At 51.6% G+C, this 20650-nt stretch overlaps 1 protein-coding gene across 1 annotated transcript; it reads left to right on the top strand.

Moving 5' to 3' along the window:
• Window positions 1–3914: 3914 nt before the first annotated feature.
• LOC119111797 (lysyl oxidase homolog 4) lies at window positions 3915–13944 on the top strand. Its single transcript, XM_037235620.1, has 11 exons — window positions 3915–4203; window positions 6335–6499; window positions 7122–7273; window positions 7717–7783; window positions 8084–8182; window positions 8629–8787; window positions 9154–9267; window positions 9517–9664; window positions 11100–11218; window positions 12616–12767; window positions 13415–13944. Exons 1-11 carry the CDS (start codon window positions 3942–3944, stop codon window positions 13541–13543), a joined length of 1566 nt encoding a protein of 521 aa, XP_037091515.1. The 5' UTR covers window positions 3915–3941; the 3' UTR covers window positions 13544–13944.
• The last annotated feature ends 6706 nt before the right edge of the window (window positions 13945–20650 follow it).

The raw sequence follows: 20650 nt of genomic DNA, 5'->3' as shown, positions 1-20650 counted from the left end.
AGCGGTTGGCATGGACGAGGTGCCACTGAGGACAGTGAAGCACCGTCTCACAGTGATAGACCGCCACTTGCTGCGCAGTGTTAATGCGTCCGTGGCAAAGCGTATTTTTTCCGAAGTGTGGAACACTCGAGGTGGTCCTCATCTACAAAACGAAAGGCAGGCATGTGCGAGCCTTTTAACTACCGTCCGCTCTCCCTTTGTCTCACTTGTGTGAGATTGCTGAGAACATCTATCATCAACTCTCTCGGTATTTGTGTGACCACCATATTTTATTTCATGACCGATATGTGTACAGACCATGTCATTACACCAAGGACGCCGTGCTGAGTCACGTCGAATGGATCAACCAAAACACAGAGCGCGCTGAGATTCCTCAATTACCTCCGCCGATCTCAGCGAGGCCTTCGACAGCGTCAACCACGGCGTCCTCTTAAACAAGCCAAGTTGGTACGGAATCGACCCAACATGGTTCCGCAGCTACCTGGACGGCCGGGGGCAGGCGGTGAGGGGCGGTGCGGCAACTCTTCCGGTCCGTTTCGGGAAGCCTCAAGGGTCTATCGCTGGGCCGATCCCCTTCAGCCTGTTTACGAATGGCCTTCACCGCCACTCACTGGGCTGTCGAGTGATAGTACATGCTGGAGAGACCCAGCTGTTCAATTATTCGCTGCCAGACCCTCAACATCTAGAATGACTGCAACGTCGTGTTGACCAGTCTCTGGACACATCACAGCGCTGGCTTGGTTACAATCCACTAAATGTGAACTCAGAAAACCAGATTTTACTTTAATTAGAACCCATCAAGACGTCAACAAAGCCAACAACTTCCACCTAAGTAGAGCGGGATAGGTGACCACACCCTCGTCGTCTATACGACTGCTGGGTGTGACCATCGACCCATGCATGTCCCAGCACATTCACATCAGCCACAACGTCAGAAGGTGCGCCGCCCTTCCGTCAACACCCTGACCAGGAGATGCTAACATTGCTGATGGAAACGCACATATTTCCCCACATTCTATGCCGCATCTCCGTGTGGGGCGGAACGGCCAAGGATCAGCTAGTTAGGATAAAACAGATTATCAATGTCAGTCATCGGATCTTGACTGGCGCGCGGCGGCGGTAAAAGGGTCCAGCGTTGACGCCCCTGGGTTGGGGGCGCAGGTGGAGCAGCTGGTGCGCGAAAGGGACCTCCTTAAAGTACACACAGCCCTTCACAGCCAGCCCAGCCCACTGACGATTCGTCTCATGTTTGTCGCTCGATCCGCGGTGTCTCGCCGGGCCTCCCGCTCATGCGAGGCCGCAGCTCTGGTGCTGCAGAGATGCAAACTCTCGGCCGCGTAAAGGAAGCTTCGCTACCGTGCTGTGGCCTCGTGAAACCAGCTGCCTCTGGCCGTCACTGAGCGTCCGACACTGCCCACGTTTCGTGCGTCACTCAGAACACTGAGGGCCTGAGAGCCGCTCGTCCTGTGCTTGCCTGCATTGGCTTTTGGGAAGTCCCACTGACAACTTTTACTTGAAATGTGTATGTACCTGTGCATTACCCCCAAGACTTGTCACATTGTATCATGATACGTGTCCGCATTGCTTTGAAGCCTTTCGTTTTATGCCTTGTAAATGATGACGCTTATCCTGAAAAGCCATACGGCATGGATGGGCTAAAGATTCAATACAATACAATACAATACAACCTCCCGACCTTAATCATCTATGTGATTAGCCGCATGGTGCTCCACAAGACGCGGCATTCCTACCGTGCTAAAACGTGCTGCTGTCCCTTTGCATGGTTTTATTCTGTTTCAATCCGGCAGGCGCCACGGCCAGCAATGTATGTCCTGAAATACTTGAAAGCAAATAAGAAGATTCCTGAGCGAAAAAAAAACATGACTTCTATGTGTTGCAGTTCCATGACCATGCTTTAATTTAATGGCATGCATGACGGCACAGTCGAACTGATCTGCCCTTTGCTGACTTCGATGCGCGCAACCTTTCACCTTGTACCACATGTGGCCAGGGGTGCATGACTAATGAAAACGGTATTTTGCAGCAGGTCTGCATTAGAGTCGTGTGTGGAAACGGACACAATGTTGAGTCATATAGCCAAGCTCCGGCACCGTTGGCACTGACAAGTAATTTTGCGTGAGTAATGTGTCGATGGCGAGTCGGAGTCGTCAGTCGGAGGAGGAGGGGGGGGGGGGGGGGGGGGGGGGGGGGGGGTGGGGGGGGGGTGGGGGGAGGGGGGGGGTGGGGGGGGGGGGGGGGGGGGGGGGGGGGGGGGGGGGGGGGGGGGGGGGGGGGGGGGGGGGGGGGGGGGTGGGGGGGGGGGGGGGGGGGCCATGGCCCTGGAGTGCTGCATGCCCAACTGGCGGGAACACTAATTCCATTGCTTTAGCGGTTCAATTCCCCAAATCCTGGGTTTGATCCCTAGCAATACCAGTTAAGATCCCCGACGGCAGATCCTTGGGACGCTCCTGGTATGGTGCCTTCTCCAGCGCAGTAGCCAAACTTTTACCACTTAGCTGCATCAGCGCATTGTTTTATTTTGATAGACATCCTTAGTCTTTCCGCTACCCTTCTCCATTGGGGCTCTACTGACCCTTTCCTTTACTTTCCACCTTCCTTTCCGGAAAACAATCCGCAATGGGCCTTAAATAAAATAATAGCTTACTTAATCCGGACTGGGTCTCCCCGCCGGCCCCCAAACCTCTAATCCTCTACCATGTAATTCAGCCGGGAACTTGTGGCCGCTGCTTTCCACAGTAAACAGTCCTTTCTGGAGTTACGTTAGGGTGCCATTGTAGGTACATAATCCCTCGTATGGAAAGCTGGCAGCGTCCGGGGACCTTACGCTCACTAATTTTATGTCCACCACAGTTTTTCAGTTTTTTATTCATCCATGACACGCCTCACCTCAGTTCTTTGTTCACACATCGATTGCCCATTTATCCGCGTAATGGAAGGCGGCAATAAGTCATGGAAGCAGAATGCCAAAAATACTAGTAAAAAACACATTTTTCTCGTCCAAAAACACGGGTTGTAGAAATTTTACCTGCTACCATGCGTGGTCGTTGTTTTCGTTTACCTAAAACACCTTGTAACCTTCTTATACTTTGAGAGCTTATCACGTTTAATTGCTTACTGAACAATCTGCATCACTCCGTAACCTTAGTTATGAATACCAACTGATGCTTTACGCATCTGGCACCACATATGGCGAATTTTACGTGGGCAGTGCAGTTGATCACATATGCAATGCTGCAGTATATTTGGTCACATGAACGATGACTAATGACCCTTGTTACATCGGGTCATGCACAATTTTTATTGCCTACTCTTTTCTTGAACTAAGTGGACACACAATGATTCCGAAAGTTCTCGTAAGAAGAAGAGCAAGACTATTTCAGTTAGAGCAAAACCATAAAAGCCAACGATGTTTTCGTTGTTGTTTTCGTATCTACAGCGTCTAAGGATGCGCTCCTTGCGACCATTTGGCCATACCACTGTTCTCTTCTGTACTATGCGTAAGAGTCTCTTCATCCCCAGGGCATGGCGCAGCAAGATGTTTGTGCCGAGACTGATCACGGCGCTTGGTCTAAGCCCGTAAAAGTCCGTCAAGATCAATCACAGGTTTGCTTTTGCATTAGATCGCTTGGATATATTCATTTCGATTATTTGTTTGCGTAAAGACAGATTATACAGGCAAAAACACGATGATGGATGCACTGTGTCCCTGTTCCCGTGTGTGGTGCCCACCACCTGCTGACGCAACGCGTCCTGCGCGGGGCGGAGCGGGGGGGGGGGGGGGGGCGGCCGCCGCGAGGGAGCGCCGCGGCCGTCAGGCTGACGGGCGTGACCCGTGTCCGCCCCCGCCCGGCGCCGCCAAATGTCAGCTGGGCCTGGGAGCGAGGCGGCGAACTTCACTCGGTCCGCACCCGTCCGCCGCCATGGAGCTGGCCGTGCCGCTCTGCCTGCTGCTGCTGGCCGTCGCCGCGCAGCCGCAGTCCTCAGGCTATCGCGGTCACTTCTTTTCACGCTGGATGCGCCCCAACCGCAACGTCAATCATCTGGGGATCATCCGGCGCACCCGGGTCAATAACGTGCCCGGCTTCCGCACCAGCTACCTGCGCCATGGTGGCTACCGGCCGTACTACAGTGGACAGGAGCGCTACCAGGTCCGACTGGTCGGCGGAGCTAACTCCCGCCAAGGTAGATCGTGACGCCCAGGCCGGGCAGCACAGGGCAGGCCGACCGCCAATAGGGCATCGCTGTGATGCTACCTGCTAAGTATATATTTTTTTCTCTCTCAATTAGGGCCCGTGGTATGTTTGTCGGAGTGGTCTTTCATGCTGATAGAAACCTGTCAGGCTCGATATCCGAACATTGCAATGGGAACTGGTAACAAGGTGTACAGGCGCAGATTCAGGACTTTCGGTCGAAGGCCTTACATTTTCCCAATTTTGGTATTTATCAAGGGATGCCATCGTCCTAATGTATCAGCGACGCCATTATCGATAGATCTGTTACTTAGGGCATATGTGGGATCATAAATATGTGAGTATGAAAATGTTCAAGTTCGAAAAGTCTAAAAGAACTACTTCGGTTCAAATGATAATTTATTGCATAAGTCCACATAATTCAAATTAGTTTAACATCTGGTTAAAAAACAAGTCGTTGGCTGCCTCAGCAGATGTTTAGGGCCCATATGGACACGTCACTTTTCAATCGCGATAATGGAAAACTTAATAATATGCCTAATGACCTTGCGTCAACAGTCATAAATTAATTACAAACGTGACGTATGGCCATGATAACAGTGGTCCACCCAAACGTATTTTGTGTTAACGAAGCCGCGCCCTGAGGCTCCCAGCTGGCTGTATTAGCGCTACCTAGAACCTCTCGCTTTTAGACGTTGTCCATCAGGTAATCCCACGCAAAGAGTCAGCAAGGATCGAATAAGAATGTATGGGCGCCATTGCCTAGAGGATTCCTACCATCGGTTGGAAATTTGATGGCCTCATTTTCAAGACAATGCTACCAATTATATCGTTTTCCAGACATTGGTAAAAATCAGGTTTACCTAGACCCTTTTGCCTGCTGGCACCGATGACTAGGACTCTCCCTAATGTCTGGACTTAACCTCAAGCTTTCCTGACGCTTCCAAGGATCTTGCGTCGGGCTAGAGCTCTTGGCTTGGTAGGCCTGATCTCGCTGTAGTGTCTTTTACGACACAAATCACGCAGATGATTATTAGAAAGCTACTGCGCCGCTGCTGCCCTTTCTCATTCTGGTCTGATGAACGTCTGATTTGATTTTTTAAGTCTTCGTTTTCACCTACTTGCCGATATGTGGCCGGGCTAGCTGACAAACGTAAGAGATTTACATGCCAGTTGCCTCTTGTAAGTTATAAGCCACTCTTCCCGAGAACTTTTGATTAGATCATTCAGACAAAAGTAAGAAGTTCACTTTAGATTTCATCTATTTTTTCTCTTGTATGTGAGAACAAATAAAGTGGTGTGTTCATGTTTAAAACCAAGTCCCACAAATTGGATGATTGTATAGCCCCTGAATTGTTTCATGACACAAAACAACTTTACCGCCAAAGGTCCTATATGACATAATTTGGCTAAACTATCATTTCGAAGATTCTTAACCTTACATAACTATGCCCACGGAGGCGAGAAAAGCGCTGAATTTTGCCTTCATTTCTTGCCATTTGTTTCTGCGTTACAAGCAAGTCATACAAATATATGAGGTTTGTTACGCCTGATAATGCATTTCGTGCCATCAAAAACACAAACGATTGATGCAAATTGGGTCAACTGTTTTGTTAATTGTTATTCAATACTCTATTAATCAACCAAACATTACAAACTGGGGAATATCTGATATCCTCAGATTCTCTTCTTGCTAATATAAAAAACCACCCCGGTGATATCTGACCGGTCTTGGTCCAAACAAATTTTGCAATAGATAAATTTTGCAATATATCCTGTTATTCTTGTTCATCAACAACGCTCTATTGAATGACTTTGGTTTTCTGATAACTTATCATACCTTTTGCCGCCTCAAAAGCAGAAACAGCCAGCGCCGTACTTGATCTGACCCTTCGGTACGAGTGCTAGCACGGCTATTGTTCTGGTTGCGTCTCTTTTCTCCTCGCCAAATATTGCAAAATGGGCATCATTTTACAGCCCTTCATCTTGTCTTTGTCCCATGTAGTAATTCGACCGCGTAAATGTTTTCATGACTGCATGAGCGGGACACTCGCAGCATTTGGCCCGGAGGACGCTGCGGCGCCGCGCTGCTTCGGCCACGACTGCGTGTTCCTCGCCGCCAGGGAATGTGGAGGTGCTGGTGAACGACTGGCGGCGGTTCCTGCGCGGCTGGCGGTCCGTGTGCGACATAGGCTGGACCCAGGCGCACGCCGTCGCCGTCTGCAAACAGCTGGGCTTCCCGGGCGCGGCCACCCCCACGAGCAACGGCCGCTTCGGCTACCGCGGCAGTAAGTTGGGTGCTCGTAGGGGCGCATGTGGGACGTCACCGCCCCCGTGGTGAGTGAGCCTGGAGCACACCGCGGTCATTGTGATTTGACTGCTTTGGTGTTAGTTCTACGCATGGGATAAGCAGGACAACACACTGAATGATAGCAATGTCACATTTGATTCCAGCAATTCCTGATTGGAACCCAGTACCATAACCTGGGTGCCAAGCCGCCTGAACGCGCACACTTCTTGCCACAAAGGTGCTTGAAATCCCATCATTTATGGTATGGTGCTAGCTGTTCGCGTCCAGAAAATAACTGGCTTCGTATACAATATCTTGAAGCCTTTGCCACAATGTTCTAGACGATTTTTTTCGGACCGCAAACAGTCAAAACCCGGTTAGGGCCAAGTATAGGAGTGTCGCAGGCAGACTGGCTGCCGGCAGGCCATGGTACCCAAACGTGAATTAGTCCTGATATTCGAAACTGTTATGCTTGATTTACCGTTTTCTCTAGAGGAAGACCATTGGAGCACACTTCTCACTGAGTGATTCGCTGAGGCACACAGCCTGGTGAGAAATGATGTAGCGAGGTCGATGAAGAACACGCCCGCCGTAACGACGTGGCGATGCTCTCCCCGCAGCCGGAGTGGGCACCAGCGTTAGCCACTGCCAAGTGGGCCAGCACGGCCTCCGTGCCTGCTTCCACCAGGGTCTAGGCAACACTGGCGAGTGTAGCGTCAACAACCTGGCCGGCGTCATCTGCGGCGCCGACACGTCCACGCCCTTCAACGGGGTGAGTCCTGATGGTCAGCCTCACCTGCTGTGCTGCCGGCCAGACCAGCAACATTACCCACCTGTGCTTGCTACCTTTTACATTCCCAGTGTTATGCCGGGTTCATTTATTTTATATTTGCTTCCCCATTTCGATTTTATATTCCCCTCCGCCAGCGACAGCAAACCGGCAATGGATCACAGCCAGTCATCCGCCGGCGACAATAGACCGGCGGTGGACCACTGTCAGTCATGTGCCGGCGACAATTGACCGGCGGTGGATCACAGTCAGTCATGTGCCGGCGACAGTAGACCGGCGGTGGACCACTGTCAGTCATGTGCCGGCAGCAGTAGACCGGCAGTGGATCACAGTCAGTCACATGCCGGCCGTGTGTGAGGCGTCCGTAGGCGGCGAATCGAATAGGCAATGGACACGCTCTCATATAAGTTTGCTTTCTGTTGCAGCCCATTTCAGTCCGCCTGCGGGGAGGAAGTCTGCAGGGCGACGTGCAGGTCAAATACGAAAGAACGGGTGAGACATGCGGGTTTCTCTTCGCTTGGTTTTGTGGCGCATGATGTTCCTCATGCAACCCATTTCGTGCTATGTATGAAAGCAGACAACTGCTAGGGTGATAGATGAACATCTAACACATCCTTCTCGTGTCCATTCTATCACACCTGTTCACAAAATGATCGGTGTGTGCGTCCCGCTTCGATTGCTTGATGTTAGCGCCGTCACGCAGTTTCTTAGAAACTCCTCGCCCTCCCCGTTTTAAAGGTACCGCTCCTGCACGCTAGATGACTGTTGGTAACGTGCGTGTCACTGGCGCAGGCTGGGGTCCCGTGTGCGGCGATGGCTTCGGTTTGAAGGAGGCTACCGTAGTCTGCCGCCAGTTGGGCTTCGACGCCGCCGTTCGCAGCTACCTGAGCGGTACGTCGAGACATGCTACACTGAATCCTTGGGATCGAACTGTGTCCTGAGGTTTTTGTGGCACAAGCGAGTATCTTGACAACCTGAGCTACGCAGCTGCAGGGTCAAATACATCGGAACGGAGTGCGGGTGCAGGCTCGACTCAGCCTGACGCTGACCATGTGTGTTCGGCTCGAGGATCTCCATTGAACTTGCGTGTGTTGCTACCCTGACCAAGCATCTCCAGACCCGATACCCGAGCAGCCAACTTAAGTGGCTCACCCTTAATGTCGCGGACAACGATCAGGTTTCATGACCATGAAGCTTTTGCTTTTTGCACGACATTGTTACGCCGACAGCATTGGAGTTTGCCCCTTCGCCGTTACGTTCACCAGAGGCGGACGCGGAGCTCCTGCGGTGGCTCGAATGACTCCTCACCGTAGCTCAGACCGCCTTTCGCCCCGCAGGTCGCGACGCCGGTGGCCCCTTCATTCTGGGCGAGGTGGAGTGCAAGAGCACCGAGAAGAACCTTGGCAGCTGCAGGTCGCGCCGCGGCAGGAGCGTCCGCTGCCCAGGCAACCGCTACAGCGGCGCTGCTGTCCAGTGCAGCAACAGAGACCGCTCCCGTGAGTTTGGGGCGTGGTGAGGGGGAGGAGGATGGTACACCGGTGGTGGTGGTCGTTGGAAGGGATGCTTGTTGAGGCAGCTGTCGCCATTGGTGACTCTGTGGGCCTTTGCTGTTCAACATGTTAAGCCTTGGCCTTTGCTTCAGCTGTTCAGCATATTAAGCGATATCTGAACCAGCTGCTACGAATAGTCGCCAGCCTAGAGAAGCACGCGATCATTCAAAGTGCAATAGCTAGCTATTCTGCGTCTTCGGAAGCGTGTGGACATACATTCCGAACTATGCGGGGATCTGAATGGTTTCGTGTCGTTCTGATCGGGCCGGGCTCAGCTCAGCCAATCGTTATCGCTGCCACTTCGTTCGACAGCTCTCCCGGACCTGGTCATTGACGCGGCAGAACTACAGTCGAGTGCCGTGGTTGAGGGCCAGCCAATGGGCAGCCTCACGTGCGCTATGGACGAGAACTGCCTTTCTTCGTCTGGTCAGTGGTACAGTGGCTCCGCGTGTTGGCGCTCGGCGACGCTATGGCTCGTTTGATACTTCGCGGCCGCTGGTCGCTCGGTGCTCGTCTGTTCGCAATGGAGTTGGAGCATCGTGCTTATGTGACCAGTAGTATGTAACCAAACTTATGCGTTGTATGTGCTAACTGGGTTGCACACACCAGCGAGTCGATGCTTTCCTTCTCGTCGTGTTCCCTGTTCGGGTTGCGTAACCCGTTGACTGCTTCCAGCGTACAAAATCAGAGAGCGGGAACCCGCCACCTACAAGACCCGCATTCGTAAGCTGTTCCGCTTCACCAACAAGGTGCAGAACAGGGGCAAGGCCGACTACAGGCCCCGCCGGGACCCGTCAGCATGGCAGTGGCACAGCTGTCACAAGTGAGTGTCCTCTGTCTGATGTGGCACAGCTGTCACAAGTGAGTGTCTTCTGTCTGATGTGGCAAAGCTGTCACAGGTGAGTGTCTTCTGACCGATGTGGCACAGCTGTCACAAGTGAGTGCCTTCTGCCTGATGTGGCACAGCTGTCACAAGTGAGTGCCTTCTGCCTGATGTGGCACAACTGTCACAAGTGGGTGTCTTCTGCCTGATGTGGCACAGCTGTCACAACTGGGTGTCTTCTGTCCGATGTGGCAAAGCTGTCACAGGTGAGTGTCTTCTGACCGATATGGCACAGCTGTCACAACTGGGTGTCTGCTGTCCGATGTGGCAAAGCCGTCACAGGTGAGTGTCTTCTGACCGATGTGGCACAGCTGCCATAAGTAAGCGTCCCCTGTCTGATCAGCACAGTTGTCATGAGTGAGTGTCTTCTGCCTGATCAGCCCAGCTGTCACAAATGAGTGCCTTCTGTCTGATCAGATCTCAGAACAGTAAAATACTACCAAATGCTTTTCTCTTCGGCACGTTTGAGCTAGAAAACAGCGCTGGGTCATTTGGGGTCGAGGGATACAGGATTAGTGCTTACGACCTTGCTAAAAATATTCAGAGCTTACGCACTATGCATTGCACGTCATGTCAACATTCAGAGGGTACGGACAGGGCGTGTCTTGAGTATTTCAACGTAAGTTCATAACGTGTTCCTGGCCCGTGCCGCAGTCTAACTTCGGTGATAATTAATGGATGCAAGCGGCCAAACAGAAGCACCGGACCAATTCAATTACCAGTACTTCTTAGCATGCCGATATGCGTTTGTCGTGGTTTTAGTTCATGACGGACAAAAACTTTGCAACCGCAAACGCACGCACTGGCTATTCAATTACTTTCTCATGCGTCTCCTTTACGCTATGAGTTCGCACCAAAAGTAAACGCTTGCTGCTTATCAGCATCAATTATTGCACGCCATTCAAAATGATTTCGCTACCTTTTGCAGAATATCTCATAACAGAATAATAACTCGCTGCGGAGACCTTGACAAAGCTTACGAGCTTGTGTATGCCACTTACGAGTGAACGTTACTGCCTAGAAAGACTAAACATAATAATGATGTTAATAATACTAATAATAATACAGAAGTATGTACCTCCGTAGCCCGGCATTATCTGCGAATCCTCCGCCATTATGGCGGTCTTGTTGAATTATGGCAGATTGGTGTTGCCACTCTGGACCTTCGCAAAAGGTGCGATCGTCAGACCATCACAGATGTGACTGCCCGTGCCTGATCTCTGAAGTTATACCATTTCGATGAGCTGACGTCCAGAGATGTTTGGTGTGCAGTCTCGTTAATAATCCCACGACAGCCTGCTTATTATCACCCACCGGACACCACCCAGTCGCTGCGTAAATTCAGCAATACACTGATTTGGACGTGTTGTTTCAGGCACTACCACAGCGAGGAGTCGTTCTCCGAGTACGATCTGGTTCGTCCAGGTACCAACACCAAAGTAGCCCAGGGACATAAGGCCTCTTTCTGTCTGGAGGACTCCGAATGCACACGGGGTAAGGGAACGTGCCAGACACAGCTAACCAGAGGTGGTGATGAAGCCTAATGTGAAGGTCACGCGTGTGTCTCACTGTTCAATTTTTGGTGCTCCAGTTTGCACGAGGCGCCCCACGTACGTTATATTTTTGGTGGCGTAAATGGTGCAAGAAATAGCTTAGTGGCCAAAGGTGCAAATCTGACAAAGCTCTGAAGGCATTACATTAAATGCGTCGAAAAGTTAAAAGCACCCCATTTTTCTGATTATGGATTTGCCTAAGTCATGTCATGCCTGAAGGAATGGGGACAATCAAGAATGGTTTTGAGTTCAAAATGTAGAGAGCTATGGCATACTTGCCTGATTCATATGGAGCGCTGTGGCATACTCGATTGGTTCATGCGGAAAACTGTGGCGTATTCGCGTAATTCATGTGGAAAGCTGTGGCATCCCTGCCTGATTCAGGTGGAAAGCTTTGGCATACTTGGCTGATTCATGTGGAGAGCTGCGACATACTCGCCTGATTCATGTGGAGAGCTGTAACATACTCGCCTAGTTCACATGGAAAGCTGTAGCATACTCGCTTGATTCATGTAGGAGGCTGTGGTATACTCGCTTGACTTACGTGGAAAGCTGTAGCGTACTCGCCTGATTCATGTGGTGTCTATGTTTTTTTATCAGAAGCTTTCTTACTGCGTCGCAATGGTACTTTTAGACTAGCCTTAATATGAGCCCAAGGTGAGTCGATCGCTAACTGCAGGTGCTCTCATTATAACAATGCTCTAGCTTGTATCGTTGCAGCCGAAGACGAAGTGCGAGAGCGGCAAAAGCTCGGGCATCCTGTTTTTTAGGCGTCGCAAAATATATTTTGCAACGTGCGGAACCAAAATAAGATTGATGACATACTTGGTATGCATAATGCCGCGATCTGAAGAATTATGTTCCAGACAAAATCAAGTTCAACGTTCAATAAATTGTCATGCATGCATTTTGGTGCACCACTGTACAAAACCGCGCCGGAATTATCCGCCAACAGTTACGCGGAACTAAGGGCTGAAGAACGTGTAAACTATTCTGTTGCCTGCAGAATAACACCTTGTGCACACATCGTACAAGTATTTTCATGAGCGGAGCACCACCATCTTATATATCAAACAGTGCTGATAACATTTCAAACGGCTCCGAAACTACGTGTAAGTGATCTTGGGGCCCTTCGTAGAAATAGCCTAGGACACGTGCACTTCTTGCTGATGACCTAAATCAGGGCTCCACTGAATTATTCCAACCTCTCCAGGCTTTTCTAAGCCTGCTTTGTTCCTGAAGGGCTGCTGTGTCCAGGAGTAATCCTCAGCGCCGTTTCACACCGTTCCAAGGCGCAGTCTCGCCTGTCTGCGACCCGTGACCTTTGTCCCGCTGCAGGTATCACCCCAAAGTACCGGTGCCGGCCATCGATGCGGGGCAATCGCTTCCCGCAAGGCATCCGGGCAGGCTGTGCCGACATTTACGGCAGCTACATCGACTGCCAGTGGATCGACGTCACTGACGTTCCCTCGGGCACCTACGATCTTCGGGTTAGTCGTGGTCTGGACAGCCCAGAAAGCTCAGTCACGGTCTAGACACCCCAGAAGGGCTGGGCCGCCCCGATCAGTCACGGTCTGGACGCCCCAGGAGGCTGGGCCGGCCCGATCAGTCAGGATCTGGGCGCCCCAGGAGGCTGGGCCGGCCCGATCAGTCAGGGTCTGGGCGCCCCCAGGAGGGATGGACCGGCCCGATCAGTCGCGGTTCGGACACTTCTGAGGTAGCGGGGACTGCGCGATCGGCTATACTTGAGCCCCTACTGCACAGTAGGTTCGGCTCAGAGTTGAACTCACGGACCGCCTGGTGTAATAGTTGCATAGCCTGGTGTAATAGTTGCATACGTACATCCTTCGCCCAATGTAAGTCAACGGTTTCCTCTAGCGCTGTTTTTTGTTTGCGTCGACAAGACAGCAGCCACAGCGTCTGTCTTGTGACTGGACCAGACGGCCTCATAGTTCAAAGTTGACATTGCAGATCGTCTGATGTTATATTTACACGAATGTATCCTTCACACGCCGTAAGTCAGTCGCTTAGCTCAGCATCCCGCTTTGTTTGCGGTGAGGAGAAGACAGCGACAGTGTTTGGCCGGTAGCGGCGTCAGGCGGGCACAGCGGTCATCACGTGGTCCGACCCTCCACAGGTGCGGGTCAACGCCGACAGGGTGGTGCCTGAGAGCGATTTCAGCAACAACCAGGTACTCTGCAGAGTGGAACTGGACGTGCGCCGCGAGAAGATCAGCGTGACCAACTGCCGCAACACACCGCTCTGAGGCGGCCGCCAGACGGCGACAGCTGAGAATGCGGACTAGGCGACGAATGCGGACGGGTCCTGCAGACGGAGTACTAAACTTCATTTGAAGCGGTGGTGACAGTGGTTGTGATTTTTCGAATCGGCTTTTCAGTCTTTTGAACGTTAAATTTTTAGTGGATTCCTTATCTCATCAGAACTTAAATGGATATTGTGTGTTTGCAAATGGCGAAAATGTGGCACGTTTCCTTGCGAAAGATGGGGTACCCCTTACGGCGTCGTTTGACTGACCGTTGAAGGTAATATCAATAATAAAACGCGTCTCAACGTGCTAAAACATCCCACGTACGTTATGATGCATTCAACTTAGATGGATACATTCGAATCAAGCCCATGATTAAATACATAAATAGCGTTAAGAAATCATGTGTTTCTTGAATTGCGGAAAACGGCGGATGACCTATCAAAAGTTACGACATTGCAAGGATGAAAGGCAATTTTGGGTAGCCTTTCATATATCTAACAAAATGCGTTCTTTGTTTGTAATTCGTTACCTGAAGGATATGTCAGCGGTCAGTAACATTTTGGACGTGCCTTACGAGCAGCCAAAACAAGAAATGACATGATGTAACATGCAACGCTATTAGCGGTTTTTACGGAGACATTTTATCGATGTTTGGAACTAAATTTGGCATAAGCATTCCGATCTTCGGTACTGTTTAGGTGAACAAACTTTCAAACTTGTAACAGGCACCACGCCCTTACAGCAGGCTCACCAGGCATGAGGAAGGGTAGGCATGTGGTCCACGACATCTCCAGTAAAATAAAATCCCATCCATCTCTATAACCATTTCCAAATACAACAGTATCCTTCCACCGGTCTCGTTATTTCCACCTTGCGACAGTTCGGTGATGTACCACGCAAACAATATTGTGGCGCCGTCCTGTGTGGACTCCCAGTCAACGGCGCTGACTCCACCCCCCCCCCCCCCTCCCCCCAGTCGACGGTGATGACTCTCAGTCAACGGCACTGACTCCCAGTCGACGGCGCTGACTCCCAGTCGATGGTGCTGACTCTCAGTCGCCTACCTCACCACGTGAGGCTCTGCCTCGCGTCAGTCCTCATTGCAGCCCGGTCCGTCCGTAAGCTGGGCTCCTCCAGGAGGTGCCGCGGCCGCAGCCGACGGCGCGGCGGCGGCGCCGACGGGCACACGGCCGCCAAGGCCGGGCGACGCCGAAATAGCGCGCGCCGTCGGCCGCATGCGCCACGTCCGTCTTCGCGCGCCGGCCGTCAAAATAAACGGCTCCGGCGGAGACGCGGCACGGCGCTCTGACACTGTCCATGCGCCGGCGGTGGCGGCGGCGCGCGACCTGCCGGCACAGGGCGGCCGCAGCGGGCATCTCGAGGGCGGCGTCACGGCGTCGGTCCCGGTGTTGGGGTAAGGGCTGAACTCCGACGGATGTAAGGTTCGCGGTTTGCATAGGTTAGATTTCTGTCGGCCACGTGGAGGTCACTTCAGATGTGTTGGGTTCAAGGAGGAAGATTTTACATGGGACAGTCCTGTAGCTATCCCGGACCACCACTTTCACCCCTTGCTGGTTGGCCTCTGACGCTGGCCGCTGGCTGATGATCGGGTGGTGCTGACCGAGACAGCGGGCCACTGCTACGACGCTCGAGATGTGCTTGGCGTCTTTGTGACCGGCGGGATTGTCCGTGGTTATGAAGCGCGGTGTGGCAATGGCGCTACCATTGGATCCTAGCTCCAGAGTGGATTCGAAGCCTTCAAAATATTCACAAGCTACTGTATCCAGACAAAGGTCATCATGTCCGACCTGCCTTTTCGAACTCAGAGTCGTATCCTGCTCAGCAGGGGCGCAACCGGGATTTGCCGACTGGACTGAAGGGTCTAATATGATAAGCGGCGGGGTCTATTTGTGGGGAGCCAAACCCTATTCGCATTACCTGCGCATTGCGATCAGACGATAAATCCCACAAACACCAAAAGGTAACACGACAGTGCTTCACATGTCAATGGCCGCGCGACAGCTGCAGCACCTCTCTTGGCTGCGCCTCTGCTGCTCAGCCCGACGGGCATCTCGAGGAAATGGCGTAGTCGACCAGGAATCACTTTCAAGATCACATACATCTTCTCGTCACTAGAGATGCCTGATGTTCTTGCTTCCGATGAGTGATTTCCGTGCCGAGCGAATTTTACGTGATTTTTTTGTGGCGATCAGCCAACCATTAATTCGACCTCGTCGCAGGCCTTTGTCTTTGGCTTCTAACATGAGTCCGGGTGTTGATGATGTCTCCCAGCCTTCAACAATGTGAGTCCCTCAGGAAAAGAAGGGAAGAGTGTCAGGGGTAATTTCCTTGTTTTTTCCATGCACTGCAATGGGCACAATGTTTCAATTTCCCGCGTGTTGAGGTCGCAGTCTCCCCCAAACCCTGTTGAGGTCGCAGCCCCCCCCCCAAACCCTGTTGAGGTCGCAGCCCCCCCAAACCCTGTTGAGGTCGCAGCCCCCCCAACCCTGCGCCCCTCATTCAAGTGTGAAGTTTGGTGTCTTTCAAAATATCTAGAGACGGTGGAATCACGCTGAGCTTACAACGATTTTTGCATTTCCGTACCTTTCACTTCAAAAGCTCTTCTGTTGGAAGGTATCGGCCAGGGTCCGAGCATGCTGTGAGCGATTCATCGATGAACACTTGTTTGCAGGCTTCTTGCTGGCACCTTGCACACGCGGGCAACACGAAAACGATTGCCTAGTACTCCGCAGAGACACCTGGTGTTGGTGACACAAGCCCCATGTGGACATTGCGCATACGGACAGCCATAGAAGTCCGTGGTTCAGCCAGGGATCGAACCCGCGCCCTGGCACTCAGGCCGTCTGGCCAGGTTCTATGTAGAGGACGCCACCGCGGAGGTGCCTGACGACGGCCCGTCCCCGACGCACCGCGGGTGATTATGACGCTTACATGACTGGAATGTCGGGTCAGGATCAAACGTTACCGCTTTTAGACGGCACAAGCTTGTCACACTTCTTATATTGATGGGTCGGTGCGTCCATTTTGGTGCAATAGATGCCTCTCAATGCGCAGAATCACGGCATGACGTCAGCTCTTTATTTCATTCAGAGAGCTGACTCTGATGTGCTTCCATCTGGGAGAAGGCCAATATGTAATAATCCAGCCACACGAGGCCGCCGTGCTCTGTCCTTGACGACACAAGTTACTGCAAGCAATACCGCGTCATTGCGCCCCATTCACCAAGTCAAGTGGACATGGCAAGGAAATGCATTACTTTCCTCATTTCTACCGTGTCTGTATTTCCGTGGCTGTTTACTGTATGAGGTCGCTGAACCGCTTAATTTTGCGAGCGTGACACGCCAGACCATGAACTCAGTGTAACACATATCGTTCAGCTCAAACGCAAGCGCACTGCTACCGCGCCAGAGCATCGTCATCCCATCGGGTTCCTAGCAGGCGTTGCCGTTGTTAGACTTGACGCGCTTTGGTTGTTTTCCAATTTCTCATTGCTAACTAGTAGCTCAGGAAAGAGGTGTAGTAACATGCTCACCATATGGGATCGTGCGGCTGGTCCATGGGAGGATTATTGTGGTGACGGCGTCACACACACACACACACACACACACACACACACACACACACACACACACACACACACACACACACACACACACACACACACACACACACACACACACACACACACACACACACACACACACACACACACACACACACACACACACACATACTGCTGAGGACATCGTGCCTTGTCTGGAATGGGTGATGCAACTGCTTCGCTTCGTTGTGTTGTGATGTGTACAGTTCAGTCAGGCAAAATCGAATACAGCCCTCCGAAATGACCAGGAGGACGACAAGTGGAATATTCCACTCAGGAGAGCGCTGCTGTCCAAAGGTAAAACCCCATATGTCAATTGTTGGCCGTTTTGCTGTATAATGTCGTCTGATTCGTCTACTCATACTGAATTTGGTGATTAAAACCATAAGTTTAAATTTTCACAACCTTTTAGCTCAATCTTTTAGCTCAAAGGTTGTGCAAATTTCAACTATTGGTTTAAATATATGAACTCAGCATGCGAAGAACAGTCGGATGACATAAAAAACGCGAAATGGCCAGAAATTAACATATGGGGTTTTACCTTTGGACGGCAGTGCGTGTCATTAACTATAAACGCCACTGAGAACCGACAGTCGACGTCACACCCAGTTCGTCTCGTCATGCGGTGGCGGTTCTACGCGGTCTCGGTGACCGATAAACACGAGAAGCTGCCGGCATGGTCTATCGCTGCAGCTTGACTGGCACCTCGGCTAACGGAGATGAGTCGGGGCTCAACGTTCAGGGCCAGCATTGCAGCGATCACGAGCCACGGCGGACGAGCGCGCTCGAGCTGCTTTCCGCGCCGCGCTCCACACCAGCGCAGCGCTCACAGAGGAGGCCAGAGGCTCATGCTTCAGCGCCGCGCTCCACACCAGCGCAGCGCTCACAGAGGAGGCCAGAGGCTCATGCTGTTCTGGCCCTGCGCTCTCAAGGTGCGGATGCGCTCTCCCCTCGGCCCCTCTGCCGTCCACGGTCGTGTGCTGGACTCAGGCGACAGGTGCCCACGGGGAGCTGCCCCGCTCGGGCGCGGCGCGCCGGGCAGACGGCTGAGACGCGGTCGCTATTGTTGTCGGGTGGTGAGAAATGAACAGGTCGCGAGTAATCTGTGTTGCTTTTGGTGGTGGTGAGAGGCACCACGTCATTGCTCGTGGATGTTAATTTTGAAGTATGGTTCCTGCAGAAAATAAGAAAATTTAAGTCCAACTGACCCTCATAATAAAAACCAAGCGCAGTATGTCACCGTGCTGTGCTGTATATATATATATATATATATATATATATATATATATATATATATATATATATATATATATATATATATATATTACCCACCTGACTTCTGCTCAATGAAATTTGTCCTATTCTCCCTGACTTTTTGAGTGAGATGTTTGCATACAATTGCTCATGTCGTGCCGCGTGGTCTACCGGTGTGTGATGTCTGCCATAGGTTTTCTGTTACTAAGGCTCTTGATGGAAAAATCAAAAGTTGATAAGGCAGAAAGTCTAACTGATGTACAGAAAAAGATGCACCGCTACATCTATCCAGTTTTTTTTTGTTGCCTGTGGAAGCCAACCAAGTATGACCCACAGCCCGGCCAAAAGTCCGCGGATTCCTGCCGGGTTAGATGTGGCGGGTTGAAAAGTTGTACCTTTAGTTTGAACTCACAACCTCCCGCACACCGTTGCGGCGAGCAGTCCATTCAACTGCACCTTCCGTTCCAAAAACACCTCCCTCATCAACTCTCTAGTCTCCACTGCCATGCTTAAACAGGTAGCACACAGTGCTGTCGTGAACCGCCACTGCCAAACCGCTGTTTGGACATCGACTTCAACTAACGCTGCAGTGGGGAGTGACGGCAGGTCCCCGGGTGCGTTTTATCCGACACGTCCGCGGCTAATGAGGGCTGCCAACTGGCTAATGAAAACAGCACGCTGACCCTGCCCGGTCCAGCGTGTTTCGGTCAGCTAATGATAGCTGAGGGGATCCCAGCGTGACACCCTATCCTCGTAATCACGTGCTAACGACACTGCACCCTTACGGTACCCCTTTCATCTGCCCGACAGCGGGCGCGCAGGCTTTCGTAAACGACCTTCGACGGCCTGTCGGAGAGCTCCCAGCTGGAAGCGGGGCAGGGTCACCTGGCACGGACGGCCGCAGTGCCCGCCGCGCCGCGCCGTGGCGTTGTTTGGGGTCTTGGAGCGCGTCGGCTGACGGGGCTATCTCCCGTCGACTCTGCTTCTGGCACCTTTAGACACGTCGCTCTCTGAGCACGTGCGGGCTATTTTGCACTGTGCTGTTATTGCTCGCTGCTATTCACTGAAAGGTCGCTGCTTTAATTGAAGTCCCAGGTATATACTCAGGGCTCAACGATAATATTCCGAGAGTTGTTTGAAAAGGAACACCGATGATGCCAGCAGTTGGACCTGTGTGGGTCTGGATTGCCGTTTCCGCACGTCTCTATGAACACACTCATCAAGATACGAGCCTGGTTCCCAATGCTGATTCCTGGTTTCCACCGCGTTTCTTGTGGAAATGAGACCCTGGATCCCGGCCCTCACTGACTTCTTCATAAGGGCCAGCTCCTGGTTCCTGGATGCTATTGTTTCTGGTTTGCGGATAGCAGGCTCAGGTTTCTGGTTCCCACCGGTTCTTTTATAGTCACCAGAAACTTGTTCCTGATTCCTATTGGTTCGTTCACAGGCACCGGACCAAGTATCTGATCCCGATTGGGTCTTCTACAAACATCAAGGTCTAATTCATGGCTGTCATTGCTTCCTTGTGAACACAAGACACTAGTTTCTGGCTTCCATTGGCTTACTCACAATGCACGGGATGCTGGTTCCCGGTTATGATAGAAACAAATTTTTCGTTAACATCAGCTCTGGTTACCATTGGAATTGCTTCGCAGTTTCCCACCATTGGAAACAAATATGCATCTTCTGAAATGAGAGATATCTTCTGCCAGGTGTGTGGTATTTCGGGCGTTTCTCAATCATAGCAACTTTTGCAGTGCCATCAATGCATTCGAAGACCAAGAAACAGTAATGATTTTCGAGAAGCGTGGGAGTTAGTCAGTCAGTCAGTCGTCAGTAGTTTCGCAGTCAGTCGTCAGACAAGAGCATAACTTGTCTGACGACTGACTGCGAAAAATGCGATTAAAATCACTCATCCGGAAGTTCTGCCAGAAAACAAAGCGTGCGGATTTAAGTGACGGTTTAAAGAGCTCCAATGGTTCATGTCAAGGAAAACATTCAAGTCATTTAACGCCCCTGCATGTTGTGATGCATTCGCTCCGTGACAATTTTCTGCATAGATTATCATATCCGGTACTACCGTCACGTGGATCGACCGTGCGGAAGCTGCTGTAGGCACGATTAGTGCATAGATTGCCCTTGATCCAAACCGTTCCTTGGAGCTTGATCCACCTGATAATAGCGAGCTTGGATCTGGGATCTGGGATGAACAGAGCGGGGAAGAGTCT

The sequence above is a fragment of the Pollicipes pollicipes genome, unplaced genomic scaffold (genome assembly GCF_011947565.3).
Source record: "Pollicipes pollicipes isolate AB1234 unplaced genomic scaffold, Ppol_2.1 Scaffold_7261;HRSCAF=8764_pilon_pilon_pilon, whole genome shotgun sequence".
Lineage (NCBI taxonomy): Eukaryota > Metazoa > Arthropoda > Thecostraca > Pollicipedomorpha > Pollicipedidae > Pollicipes > Pollicipes pollicipes.
The sequence above is the reverse complement of the archived record's forward strand: the minus strand, read 5'-3'. Positions and strand labels throughout refer to the sequence as shown.

What these genes read in the sequence shown, in the direction of transcription:
- LOC119111797 (XM_037235620.1), top strand. Translation starts at nt 3,942, where the DNA reads ATGGAGCTGGCCGTGCCGCTCTGCCTGCTGCTGCTGGCCGTCGCCGCG. An exon ending in CGTCCACGCCCTTCAACGGG is followed by an intron (nt 7,274 to 7,716) that starts GTGAGTCCTGAT and finishes TTTCTGTTGCAG; the next exon opens with CCCATTTCAGTCCGCCTGCG. An exon ending in GAACTGCCTTTCTTCGTCTG is followed by an intron (nt 9,268 to 9,516) that starts GTCAGTGGTACA and finishes GACTGCTTCCAG; the next exon opens with CGTACAAAATCAGAGAGCGG.